At 45.6% G+C, this 13,043-nt stretch overlaps 1 protein-coding gene across 4 annotated transcripts in view; it reads left to right on the plus strand.

Annotated features, from left to right (window-relative positions):
• DNMT1 (DNA methyltransferase 1) overlaps positions 1 to 13,043 on the plus strand; it is a 52,044-nt gene that overhangs the window by 294 nt on the left and 38,707 nt on the right. For 2 of the 4 annotated variants that reach the window (XM_049097573.1, XM_049097574.1), the window contains exons 1-6: positions 2 to 442; positions 8,426 to 8,462; positions 9,382 to 9,489; positions 9,682 to 9,901; positions 10,523 to 10,601; positions 11,954 to 12,029. In XM_049097573.1, the coding sequence (XP_048953530.1) occupies positions 387 to 442; positions 8,426 to 8,462; positions 9,382 to 9,489; positions 9,682 to 9,901; positions 10,523 to 10,601; positions 11,954 to 12,029 (576 nt within the window). In that variant the 5' untranslated portion in view covers positions 2 to 386. Of the gene's footprint in view, position 1; positions 443 to 8,425; positions 8,463 to 9,381; positions 9,490 to 9,681; positions 9,902 to 10,522; positions 10,602 to 11,953; positions 12,030 to 13,043 lie in introns of those variants that run through there. The other 2 variants (XM_049097572.1, XM_035702761.2) reach the window with 1 other exon arrangement.

The following is a 13,043-nucleotide window of genomic DNA, read 5'->3' on the forward strand; positions in this document are numbered from 1 at the left end:
GCGCATGCGCGGGACGGCGCGGCGGCGGTTGGCGCGGGCAGGGTGGCACTTCCGGTCGCGCGCACCCCTGGCCGTTTGGCGCCAAAATGGGCCGAGGCCCCTCACAGTTCCCTGGTGACTAGAAACTTGGGGTCACTTCTGATCTCAAAGTAGAGCGAGCTTTGGGTTCTCCTCAGGGATCCCCTGCCTGGAGGAGCCACGGGCCTGGCTCCTGCCTCCAGTCTGGTCGCGCAGGAAGTGGGCAGCCCCGCGGCCTCAGGACACCCCTCGGCCCGGGCACTTCGGCCTCCACTTCCGGTGCCCGGTCCGCTTGGAGGGTCGGGCTAGTCTGGTCCCTGGGGGCATTTGGGGGGGGGTCCCCTTGGCACTCCACGCAGCGCATCCCGATGGCGGCCTCCAGAGACAGACGTCGCCGCTCGGGGCCCGGGCGCGGCCGGCTCAGGTTTGCGACCCCCGACTTCCTTGGGGGGCTTCCTCCATCTCCGACTGCTGGGGAAGTCGCATTCTGGAAGGAACTCTCACCATGCAGTGCAGGACCAGGGCTCGGGCGGCATGAAGGCTGAATGGTCTTTTCTAGTAAATCTGTGCCTCTGAGCTGTGGGCATCAAGGAAGCCTTGCTAGGGAGGACTGGCTGCAGTTTCGTGTGTTTGTGCGTGTGCACGTGTGCAAAGCCAGTGGCCGCTGGTGTGTGTGTGTGCCCCATGCCAGTGGCCACAGGTGTGTGCATGTGTGCCCCCCCATGCGGGTGGCTGCAGTGTTTGCATGTGCCCCCTATGCTGGTGGCCGCAGGTGTATGCATGTGTGTGTGTGCCCCATGCCAGTGGCCGCGGGTGTGTGTTTACGTACGTTGCACAGCAGTTAATGTTGCACAGCAGTTAATGTCGGGACTGGCTGTAGCAATTCTATGCAGGTGAGTCAGGGGCAAGAACACTGGGCCCTTGCTTGTGCAGGGCGCTAATTTCACTCCTGAAAACTGGCACTCCTTGGAACACTAGTCACTGGAACCTTGACCAGGCGCTGAATGCTTCAACCAGATTTGTGAGCTGGTGTTGACATTTCCCTATTTCCCTGTGCTTGGTTCCTGTGGGTGTGCCAGGCCAGTCTTTTGGGCTTTTGGAATTGGAGTGTGTGTGTGTGTGTGTGTGTGTGTGGGGGGGTTATTCGGGGCTCCCTACCAGGTGTTTAAGGCTCAAACCACTTCTTAATCACAGAGGGTGTGTGTCTTGCTAAAGAATCCCTATTTGTATCCTCCCAAGATGTGACTTGAAATAGAATTATGGAAATCCCTGGCTTTGTGATATTAGGCTCCAACATAGAGATGTTTGGGCCTAGTCTTCTTTGATGGTGAGAACTCTCCACTGGCTGGTTTAACCTTGGGCAAGTGTCATAAACAAGCTGTACCTGTGGACTAAGTTTAACATGGGCTTTAAACTGATCCTGGGGGATCCCTGGGTGGCGCAGCGGTTTGGCGCCTGCCCTTTGGCCGGGGGCACGATCCTGGAGACCCGGGATCGAATCCCACATCGGGCTCCCGGTGCATGGAGCCTGCTTGTGTCTCTGTCTCTGTCTCTGTCTCTCTCTCTGACTATCATAAATAAATTAAAAAATAAATAAAAAAAATAAATCAACTGATCCTGGATGAAATGACAGTATGCCTTGAATATGAAGGCCCGCGTGTTTAGCATGGTTATCAGCTAATCTAGTTTTCTCAGTTCTGCCAGTCACTAATTGTATAAAGCATTTAACGTTTGCTCATTTAACCTTTAAGAGTTCTTTTTTTAAGATTTTATTCACTTGTTATGACAGAGAGAGAGAGAGAGAGAGAGAGAGGCAGAGGCAGACAGAGACACAGGCAGAGAGAGAAGCAGCCTCCATGCAGGTAGCCTGATGTGGGACTTGATCCCAGGACCCTGGGATCACGACCTGAGCCAAAGGCAGATGCTCAGCTGCTGAGCCACCCAGGCGTCTCTAACCCTTAAGAGTTCTTAAGAGTGGGTGCTGTAGGAGTTCACTACTGAGGCAGCAGGGAATTCCTGCTGATGTCCACTTCTCGCCAAAACCTTTCCTTTCAACTAGGGTTTTTTAACAGGCCACTGCCTTATGGGTTTTCTTGGGCCGGTGCAAATGTTTGGGTGAATTTGAATGCTCTTAGGTGAGTTTTACAATCCACCATTAACCCTAGGTCTCATGTTACTTTGAACTAGAATTGCCTACTGTAGGTGCAGTTTTGGGTGCCTGCTTTAAACCATGGGGTGAACACTGAAAACTTCTTAAAAATTTTATTTATTCATGAGAAACACAGAGAGAGAGGAAGAAACATAGAGGGCAAAGCAGGCTCCCTGCGGGGAGTCATGTGGGACTGGATCCTAGAACCCCAGGATCCCGCCCTGAGACGAAGGCAGATGCTCAACCACTGAGCCACCTAGGTGCCCCAGGTGGACATTGAAATTATCTACTTATGGGACTTTCAACCTCTTTTCTCACATTTTGAATTTCGGTGTACAAAATACATAAACATGGCATTCAACACTCCCTTAAACTTAGATTTGTAAAAAGAGATAATAACTTTTTAAAAGATCTTACTTATTTGACAGCACAAGCAGGAGGAACAGAAGGATAGGGAGAGAAGCAGGCTCCTTGCTGAGCAGGGAGCCAGATGTGAGGCTTGATTCCCCAAGACCCGGGGATCCTGATTTGAGCTGAGGGCAGATGCTTAGCCAATTGAGCCACCCAGATGCCTCTATAACTTCTTGATCTATGAAAATTAGAGAAGTATAATTTAGAACGCAAGAGGTGCTTAAGTCCAGTAGAATACTCTAGGAACAAAACTAGGCCTGGTCCTCATGCATTTCTGTCACTTTTGCTAACTTGTCTATATATGCCATCTTTTTTTTTTTTTTTTTTTAACACACAGTTCTATTAAATATGTAGGGATACTAGAAAGTATTTTCAGTGTCTGGGTTATTAAGTCTTTATTTTTGAAGTAAAATATGCCCAAATCTAAAAATTACGCCTTTCGGGACAAGCTGCATTTTTCCACTTATTTTTTTCTTACTCTGTCCAAGCCATCATTTGTACAAAGTGATAAATCTCTCACTGGTCTCCTGTTGTTGAGGTCTTTTCTGTAAGTGGAAGCTGTGAGCCTCTTACAAAAGTTGGATCGATGGTTTCCTTGCCCCATACATTGCCTGTTGCACCAGTCCTGAAGTCCAAAATCCCTGTCCACTTGCCTGACTCATCTTATGCTTTTCTCATAAGACATACAGACCTTTTAGGTTCTCAGGGCCTGAGACTATGCAGAGCTGCCAGCATGATGCTGGGCTCTATCTACCCCTTCCCTAAGTTGGCTATTGTCCATTCATCCTTAAGACTGTGCTCAGAAAGACCATCCCTTTTCCCCAGAACAGGAAAGGTGTTGAGTTCTGCTCGTGCAGCCTGCACGCTTGCTGCCTTTGCAACCTTGGAGTTGATGGTGATTTATTTGCCTTATTTACTGTAGCTGTAGCTTGGTGTAGAGTAGACTCTGAAAGGCATACATGCCAGGCTTTCCCCTTTAAATGAAGCCTGGATTCACACACAGATTGTAGCAACCTCCTTTGTACAGCTCTGATTAGCCTTAGTAATTGTGACAGCTTTTTTTTTTTTTAAACTGCTAGTCATTCTGTAATTAGATTAAGCTGGGTTTCAAGTTCTCAGCTCTGGTTCCATGGCTCCGACTGATTGGGTATTGAAGAGGGGAAAACTGACTTTTCTGTTTCTCCCCTTCAGGAATATTCTAGAGGTGCAGGCCACTGGGGTTCAAATTCCTTCCTACCATAGCTGTAGGACTAAGTTGTTTAACCACTTGGTGTTTTACCTGTAAAATGGAATGGCACTGCCTATTCTGCCTGGACGTTATGAAGACCAAGGAGCTGATAAGTGTAAATGTGGTAGACCAGTCCCTGTAATAAAACCTTCTGTATGGGAACCCTGGGTGGCGCAGCGGTTTAGCGCCTGCCTTTGGCCCAGGACGCGATCCTGGAGACCCGGGATCGAGTCCCACGTCGGGCTCCCGGTGCATGGAGCCTGCTTCTCCCTCTGCCTATGTCTCTCTGCCTCTCTCTCTCTCTCTGACTATCATAAATAAAAAAAAAAAAAAAAAACCTTCTGTGTGATTTATCACACGGTCAGGTGTATATACATATTTTTAAAATATTTAATTTATTCATGAGAGACCGAGACACAGGCAGAGGGAGAAGCAGGCTCCATGCGGGGAGCCCGACATGGGACTCAATCCTGGGTCTCCAGGCTAAGGCCCTGGGCTGAAGGCAGTGCTAAACCGCTGAACCACCTGGGCTGCCCCAGGTGTATATTTCATTCCCATTAGGGGAACATAACTTAGAGTAGCAACGTGCAGATAGATACTGAGGCGGATGTTAATGTAGCTGTGTATGCCACGTAGAGATGATGTGTGTTCATGCTTCTCATTCCAACCTTCATCTTTGCTTGGCATGTAGAATAGTCTAGACTTGTTCCTTCTGCTGCCACCGTAGCTTTTGTGCCAGGTATCCAGTCTTACTCTTGATCAGGCATCCTACTCAAGGATTGAGGTGATGTTCTAACCTCTTTCATCTCTTGGTATCTTGCTTTTTAATCCTTTCTATTCTTGGTTTTTGTGATGCTGTTTACTACCAGGGAACCTTTCTTCCCTGATTTCTCCCCCCTTGCCCCCCAATCATTTTTCTTTCTTTCTTTCTTTCTTTCTTTCTTTCTTTCTTTCTTTCTTTCTTTCATTCCTTGGCCTTTATCTCTTCTAGGCTTAGGACTTGGAGCAGTTAGGCTTGTCAGCTGGACAGGACTACTTCCAGTTTTGATGCATCTCAGAAGAGCCAATTTTAATTTCTAGCTACTGAATAGTGGCTACTGTTAAAAAAAAAAAAATGTCACTCATCACACTTATGACCTGTAAACTTTTTCCCTAACGAAATGTTCTGAATTTCCGATACTGTCTTAGTTTTAATTGCATCCATAACAAATTATATTAGTGTTTTAAATAGAATCTAAATTCGTTTTAACAGTTCTGCAGATCAGAAATCTGGTATGGGTCTCGCTGGATGAAATAAGAATGCAGCCTGCCAACACTTTCTGGAGGCTCTAAGGGAGAGTGTTTCTTTAACTCTTTCAAATTGTTGGCAGAATTCAGTTCCTTGTGGTTATAAGATGGAGGTCCCTCTTCTCTTACTGGCTCTAACCATGCCCGGCTTCTGGAGGTAATGTATCCTTTGGCTCATGGCACACTTCTTCCATATTTAAAGTCAGAGCCAGTTCTCATGTCACAGCTCTCTCTGCCCCTTCTTTAGTCAAGATCTCTTGAAATGCAGCTAGGAAGTTTTTCTGGTCTTAAGGATTTAAGTGATTAGATTGGGTCCACCTAGCTAATCCAGGATGATCTGGCCATCTCAAGGGCTATAACCTTAATCGTATCTGCAGAGTCCCTTTTACCAATAAGACAACATATTCACAGGTTCTGGGAGATTAGAGCATGGACATCTTTTTGGAGGAAAGGCTCATTATCCTGCCTACCACAGATAGCACCTCCGATAGCCCCACCCCATCTGCCATGCACCCAGTTACAAAGGCAGAGTTGGTGGAGTTTTGTAACTTCTCTAGTGTGGTTTCCACTCCTGCTGCTAAGTCATGTTACAGACCAGGATTTCTAGTGTAGGGTGTTAGAGTGATTTAACATTTTATAATCTCTTCCTGTCTAATCTACATTATGTATTTTTTGCCAGATTAACTTTCCTAAAACATGGCTCTGATGTCTTGGGTTCCTCCCTCCTCCATGATTCCTTCAGTGGTTTAACTAGGGAACAAAATCAATTTTTTAGCCTGAGGTTATTGACCTCCCTCAGACTGGCACCCAGCCTGACTTGTGTGGGTTTCTTGGGTGTACCCTGAGCCAGCTCCCCCACTGTAGTGCTCCTGTTTGGGCAGCCCCCCTGCTCCACTCCCACTGTGCACACCATTCCCCTGGGCCGGTCCTTCCTGATGCTGTTTATACCCTTGCTCTTCAGAAGCCCTCAGGTCTGAACTGTATTAGTTTTATCCTTTAGTTGTTAATAGGTTCTATTTCCCTAACAGAACTGTGTGAGGGAAGCAACTAGAAATGAATCCTGGGATCTTAGGCTGGAAGGGAGCTAAGGTTTGATCTCTTCTATAACATGGCTGCTGTTCTGCGTATTGTATTTAGTCCCTCACATCTATTTCTGGGTTGGAATGTAAAGCGGATGCGAGGCGGTGTCCTCAGTTTTAACAGGGAAGGGAGGGACTCTGGTGGAAGCCTGGGTGTCAGAGGAGGGACACCGACCAGTCTCCTTCCTGTCACCCTCTGGTTCCTCAGTGCCTGCCCTGGGCTCCTTACCTTCCTCTGTGGGGCCAGCCAGGTCACAATCCAGTCTTCACAGGGCAAGACATTTTAGGTATTGTCAAGATTTGTGTTCCTTTCTGCCAGGCTAAATAATCCCGATTCATAGAAGAGGTTGACAGAATTTGTGCCCAGATGTAGTTGTCAGCATGGTGAAAACGGTACTTTGATGAGCTTCATGGTCAGCTGAGCAGTCCTTAATACCTGAGGTAACCTCAGGATCAAGAGGCTGTTTTGCCAAGGTCTCATGAGTAGAATGACAGAGAATTCTGATGTTACGCTCTTGCAGCAGCATGTGTGCCTCTGGCTGTGCATACAGAGTTCTGCAGCTATTCTCCTTTGGCTCTCCCCGAGTTACTTCAAGGGTAGGATGACTTTGAAGGGGTTACATGTGCTCTGTGTGCGTGTGTGTGTGTGTGTGTCCGCGTGTGTGTATACTATTGTATATACTACCACTGGATCTGCAGTCAGTCTTTCTATAAAAAGACTACAAAAAGACCTTTCCTGACCCACCCAGGACTATCCCTGCCCGGCAGTCCCTGCATCCTGTTACCCAGCTCTTACATGGAACAGGGCTTGGCATATAGTAGGTACCTACAGATGTGGTGGGGATCTAAGTTAGGGGCAGGGCCCACGTGTACTCAGAGCAGCCTCTGTATGACATTAATCCAGCAAATCCCATTGCTTCCATTCCTGGTTTTGCTGCTCCCGTTTGCTCTTTGGAAAAACCAGCCTGGGAGAGCTCTGTTCTTGCCCTTTTGGCTAGTGATAACGGAATATGTTGTCTGCATGGATGCTGGGTGGGAGGGTCCAGAAATGTTGGAGGCCCTGTCCCTGCCCAGGGCACTTCTTCAGTGACTGATGCTAACCCAGCTGGTTAGACTTGTTCTCCCCATACTGTCCACAGTTGGCACCCAGCCGAGGAACCACAGCTTGTCCACTCACTTCCTTTTTCCTCAGTGTCTTCTGCTCTTGTTCCTTGATTCTTCTCCCCCTGCCCCCCGCCCACAAGAGGCAAGATACTAATCTTCAGTAATCAAATCAGGCTGTGCTTTTCCAGCCAAACTCATGATGGTTCTGTACTCCTGAATGACTAGGTATAAACATTCCAAAGGAGGAGCTCTCCAGTGAGATGCCAGCCGGCAACTTTTTTTTTTTTTTTTTTTTAAGATTTATTTATTCACGAGAGACAGAGAGGCAGAGACACAGGCAGAGGGAGAAGCAGGCTCCGTGCAGGGAGCCCGACGCGGGACTCGAACCCCGGGTCCCCAGGATCATGCCCTGGCCTGAAGACAGCACTAAACCGCTGAGCCACCAGGGTTGCCCCAGCCAGCAACTTTTAATCTATCACCACTGACTGTGGGCTCTCCCTACTATACCTGATGCCTGACTTCCCTTTTGTGGGGCTTGAACACTTGACTCTGAGATCAAGACCTGAGCTGAGATTGAGAGTAGGATGCTTAACCGACTGAGCTGCCCTGGTGCCCCTACGTCCCCATTTCTTCTGCTGTTGGCCCCCCCCCCCCCCACCTGGCCATTGAGAATGTTAGCTGGCTGTTCCTTTCAACATCTTATGACCCTGGTCCATTCCTTCTAACACTGGCCACCCCATGGTGTGGCCTTTCACAGGGTCTTGCCAGACCAGCTGGAGGAAGACCTCTTTAGGTCTTTTAATGAGAGGACCCCAACTCTGTGGCCTGCGTCCATTTCCCCAGTTCCTTTGGAAGTAATCCTGTTATAGATCTACTCTATTCTCTCACCATCAGAAAAATTGCTCCCTAATGGGCAATGGGGGAGACCCCATTCAGATTGTAAGTGACTTAACGACTGCTATAGGCATTATAATAGGATTTCTAGCTCACGGGTAGGAGAAAACCACTGTGGGTTTTGTTGTTGTTTTTGTTTTACCCTAACACTCCCACATGTCAAATTTATTTCTAAAGTTCTTTAAAACTGTGGTGTTCTTACAGTAAATAGAGTTGCATAATAGCCTTTCTTTCTCCCCTGTTTTCTTCCTGCAGGCTCAAAGATTTGGAAAGAGATAGCCTAACAGAAAAGGTAATCTCCACCTCAAGTTTTATTATGGAATGTTACTTTGACAGATGCTTTGTGGCTCATAAAAGGATTAAGTGGAGTCAGCTTTTTTCCATAGTTTTTTTTTTTTTTAATACTTTTTAAATTTTTTTTAAAGATTCTTATTTATTTATTCATGTGAGACACACACACAGAGAGGCAGAGGGAGAAGCAGGCTCCATGCAGAAAGCCCGATGTGGGACTCGATCCCCGGACTCCAGGGTCATGCCCTGGGCAGAAGGCAGGTGCTAAACCGCTGAGCCACCCAACGATCCCTTTAAGACTTTATTTTATTTTAGAGAGGGTGCGTGTGTCAGAGTCGCGGGGGTGGGGGGGTGGGGGGTGCAGAGGAAAATAATCTTCAAGCAGATTCCCTCCTTAGTGTAGAGCCCGACATGGGGCTTGATTGCATGACCCATGAGATCATGACCTGAGCTGAAACCAAGAGTTGGAAGCTCAACTGACTCAGCCACCCAGGTGCCCTGGCTTTTTTTTCATAGTTTTGAGGATAACCTAGATATTATTCTTAATGTTCGGTGTTAATATGCTGCTTATTTCTTGGTAACTCCTTGATATACTCCCAATCTAAGTTCCACACTATCAGTCCTGAATTGTAACTTGTCCTGGTCACACTTCTCAAAAGCACAATTTTTTTTCTAATACACCGTTATGTGTTTCTATCCCACCTCTAATCCTTGTATTTTTCATCACTGGAGATGGTGTGATGTGATCTTAAGGAAACATCACAAACATGTCTTGTGAATATTCAGTTTTTCAGGCTGAGTCAGCATTGCCTACTATTCAGCCAGTATTCTGTGACCAGGCAGCTTAATTATCTGTGTATTATTAGTCTTTTAGTGCCTTGGGACTTTGGGGACCCTCTAAACCTATATCCATCTCTTAGGAATGCGTGAAGGAGAAACTGAATCTCTTGCATGAATTTCTGCAAACAGAAATAAAGAATCAGTTATGTGACTTGGAAACCAAATTACATAAAGAAGAATTATCAGAGGTAAGTCAGTTCTCAGCATCCTGGCATCTAGAAAACGTCTCCTCCCATGTAACTCTTGGGTGACCAGGGAGGCAGAATAATCCCCGGCTCTCCTTGTTCCCCAATAGTTATAAAGGAAATGTGTGTTTCCTTATTCTCTTATTGCCACTTGTTTACATTCACTGCTACTTAAATTATCCTTTCCTGCTATAGGAGGGCTACCTGGCTAAAGTCAAATCCCTTTTAAATAAAGATTTATCCTTGGAGAATGGAGCTCATGCTTTCAGTCGGGAAATGAATGGATGTCTAGAAAACGGGAGCCAGACAAGTGGTGAGGACCGCAGAGTGGGAATGGCAGAGGAAAACAAATCCCCTAAACCCGTTTCCAAACTTTGCACGCCCAGAAGAAGCAAGTCTGATGGAGAGACAAAGTGTAAGACCACTTGACTCATTTATTAATCTTGGCGGAGACTAGACGTCCCCTTACGTGGTACCATACTTGGAGCCATAGGTCCCCTGAGGCAGAACCCCCTGGTTTGTTCCTTGTGTATATTTCATAACCAGTGTAGATGTATAGACTTCTTCAGATTCGTTCTTTGACTAAGTATAGAGCATTAGATCCCAAAACATAATTTAAATTGATGATATATAAGGTAACAGGTATTAATACTATTTCTAGGTTATATGCCTACTTGAGCTAAATGTGTAGACTTTTGTAGTCAAAGTAATTCTTGGGAAACTTTGAAAAACCCTTAAGAGCGTGGGACTTGAGGGCAAGTCAGGTTCTTGGCTACTTTATCTTTTGACAATACAAGAGCAGGTTGTTTCCTTCTCTGATTCAGGGTTTGGCCCCTCAAATAAGAGCTCCAATAGCATGGTTCAGCAAACTGGCAGGTGCTAATTGCTACGTTTATCACTACTGTTGTTGGGTAGAACAAGAGGAGGGTACTTCATCTTCAGAACCTGATTCTCTGCACTAGCTTGGTAATGCTAAAGAATTGCACTTTGTGAACTTTTTTATTCATAGTGGCTTTTTTTCCCCCCCTCTAAACAGCTGAAGCTTCTTCATCTAGCCCCAGGATTACAAGGCAAACTACCAGGCAGACCACCATCCTATCTCATTTCGCAAGGGGGTCAGTATATAATGAATTGACAGCCATCTTTTCTTGGGGCAAACTGTTTTTGGTAAACAGGAATGGAATTAATAGGGTATAATTTAGCAATTCTGACTTCCACATTGCATAGGTTTTCATCTTTTTTTTTTTTTTTTTTTTAAGATTTTATTTATTTATTCATGAGAGACAGAGAGAGACAGAGAAAAAGGCCAGAGACACAGGCAGAGGGAGAGGCAGGCTCCATGCAGGGAACCTGACATGGGACTCAATCCCGGGTCTCTAGGATCACACCCTGGGCTGAAGGCAGCACTAAACCGCTGAGCCACCCAAGCTGCCGTAGGTTTTCATCCTGTGGTTTTCTTCATTAAACACTCATGAAGAGCATTTTTCAACACATATTCTTACTCTTCTGGGAATGTTCAAACATATATTGAACTAGCGATGATAGTAAAAGGAACCTCATCCCCACACAAGTACTTGTCACCCAGTTTCAATAGTTATCAGCTAGCCATCTTTTCATCTATACCCCCATACCCCCATAAACTCTTTCCAACTAGATTACTTTGAAGCCTTTCCCAGACATGTCATTTCAGTATATTTCTAGATGATAAAATCTGTGGTGGTGGTGGCTTTTTTGTTGTTGTTGTTGTGGTTTGTTTTTTGTTTTGTTTTGTTTTGTTTAGCAATTTTGGCAAAATATGAATAAAATTTATCAGTCTCTTTAAAAAAAAACATAACTCTAATATTTTTGTACTTTATAAAGCATAATAATTCCTTACTATGAAATCTATAGCCAGTGTTTGTGTTTCCTCATATTTTGGCAGATTGTGTTTACTTGATTTGTTTTCACCCTTTCAAATTATAGATTCCTTTTCTCTTTTCTTGCCATTTATTTGAAGAAATTAGTTCAGTTCTCCAATAGTTTTTCTAGGTCTAGCTGACTGCACCCTTGTGGTGGTTAATTTCTTCCTTGTCTTATGTTTCTTGTAAACTGGTAGTTAGGTCTAGAAGCTTGCTGAGATTCCAGCTTTATTATTTTATGAAATTTTTTTCATAGATGGTGCCATGTCTTTCCATCAGAGGCATATGATATCTCTTCTGTGATGCCAGCAGCTGTTGATTACCATCTAGGTCCATAATTTCTTGGGTTTGCAAAATGGTGATATTTTAACTTGTCACTCAAACATTAAGCTTGAAGCCTTGTTCAGTATCCTGGCAGTGAAGGCATTTCCTTGGAAGGAAGAAGGCATCCATGACCCAAATCTGTCCTAAACAGGCTGCCTTTGGTAGGGAGGAATACAAGTCCTCTCGTGCCTGTTGGAGGTCTAGCGTCTGGCTGAGCTAACGGTTGGCTTTCCTGTTTCTGATAGCCCTGCCAAACGGAAGCCTGAGGAAGAGCCTGACAAAGCAAAATCGGATGACTCTCTTGAAGAAGAAAATGACCAGGTAAGGCTGGCCTTTTTTTTTTTTTTTTTTTTTAAGATTTTATTTATTCATGAGAGAGACAGAGAGGCAGAGACACAGGCAGAGGGAGAAGCAGGCAGAGACACAGGCAGAGGGAGAAGCAGGCTCCATGCAGGGAGCCCGACGTGGGACTCGATCCCAGGTCTCCAGGATCACATCCTGGGCTGAAGGTGGTGCTAAACCGCTGAACCACCAGGGCTGCCCAAGGCTGGCCTTTTTAAGTCCTTCACTCTGCTGCCTTCTGGTATGTTTGCTGATAGGCCAATTGGAAAGTTGGGACTATCTATAAATGGACTTGAAGTGACCTGAGGAGGTGTTAGGACCTGTCCCAGGCAGTATGAAGTATATCACTGTTAGACCTGAGGGCTCCACAGGCCCCTGCTACTCATGAGGCAGCTCCGTAACTTCAGAGTGTTACCTTCTCTCTCTACCTTCCTACTTCTCTAGCTGACAAGATTGGCAATCAAATGTGACATGTTTAAAGCATTTGCTTCTGTTATCCTAAGCTCCTCTTCCACATTTAACTTGTCTAACAGCAGAGCATTAGGCAGTTGCTATATGTAGTATAATATGCTGCTTAGATCTCTTAGGTTAGAAAAATCAGTGGCTTACTGAGGGTCTTTAATACAGAAAATGTTAATCTCTGGTACTTTCCCTTGTGACTTGAGGGCTAAACCTAGATAATACCAGATGGTTACACATTAATCCCACAGCGGAATCAAAATGAAAATTAGCTATGTAGGTAAGTTGAGGGGAAGTCTCTAGGTTTATGTGTAGGTAGTAAATACCTTAATGCTACTGACAGAGCAAACTACAGATCTTCCTCTTTATGACTGGGTTTCTCAACCATGTGGTTATTGCCTTTTGGGGCCAGATAATCCTTTGCTTGGGGGGAGGTATATCCCTATGTAGAACATACTGACCTCTACGTACTAGATGCCAGTTGTAATCCCTCTCCCCTCTCACCTTGTGACCACCAAAATCATCATCAGATAC

This window comes from Canis lupus, chromosome 20 (assembly GCF_003254725.2).
Source record: "Canis lupus dingo isolate Sandy chromosome 20, ASM325472v2, whole genome shotgun sequence".
Lineage (NCBI taxonomy): Eukaryota > Metazoa > Chordata > Mammalia > Carnivora > Canidae > Canis > Canis lupus.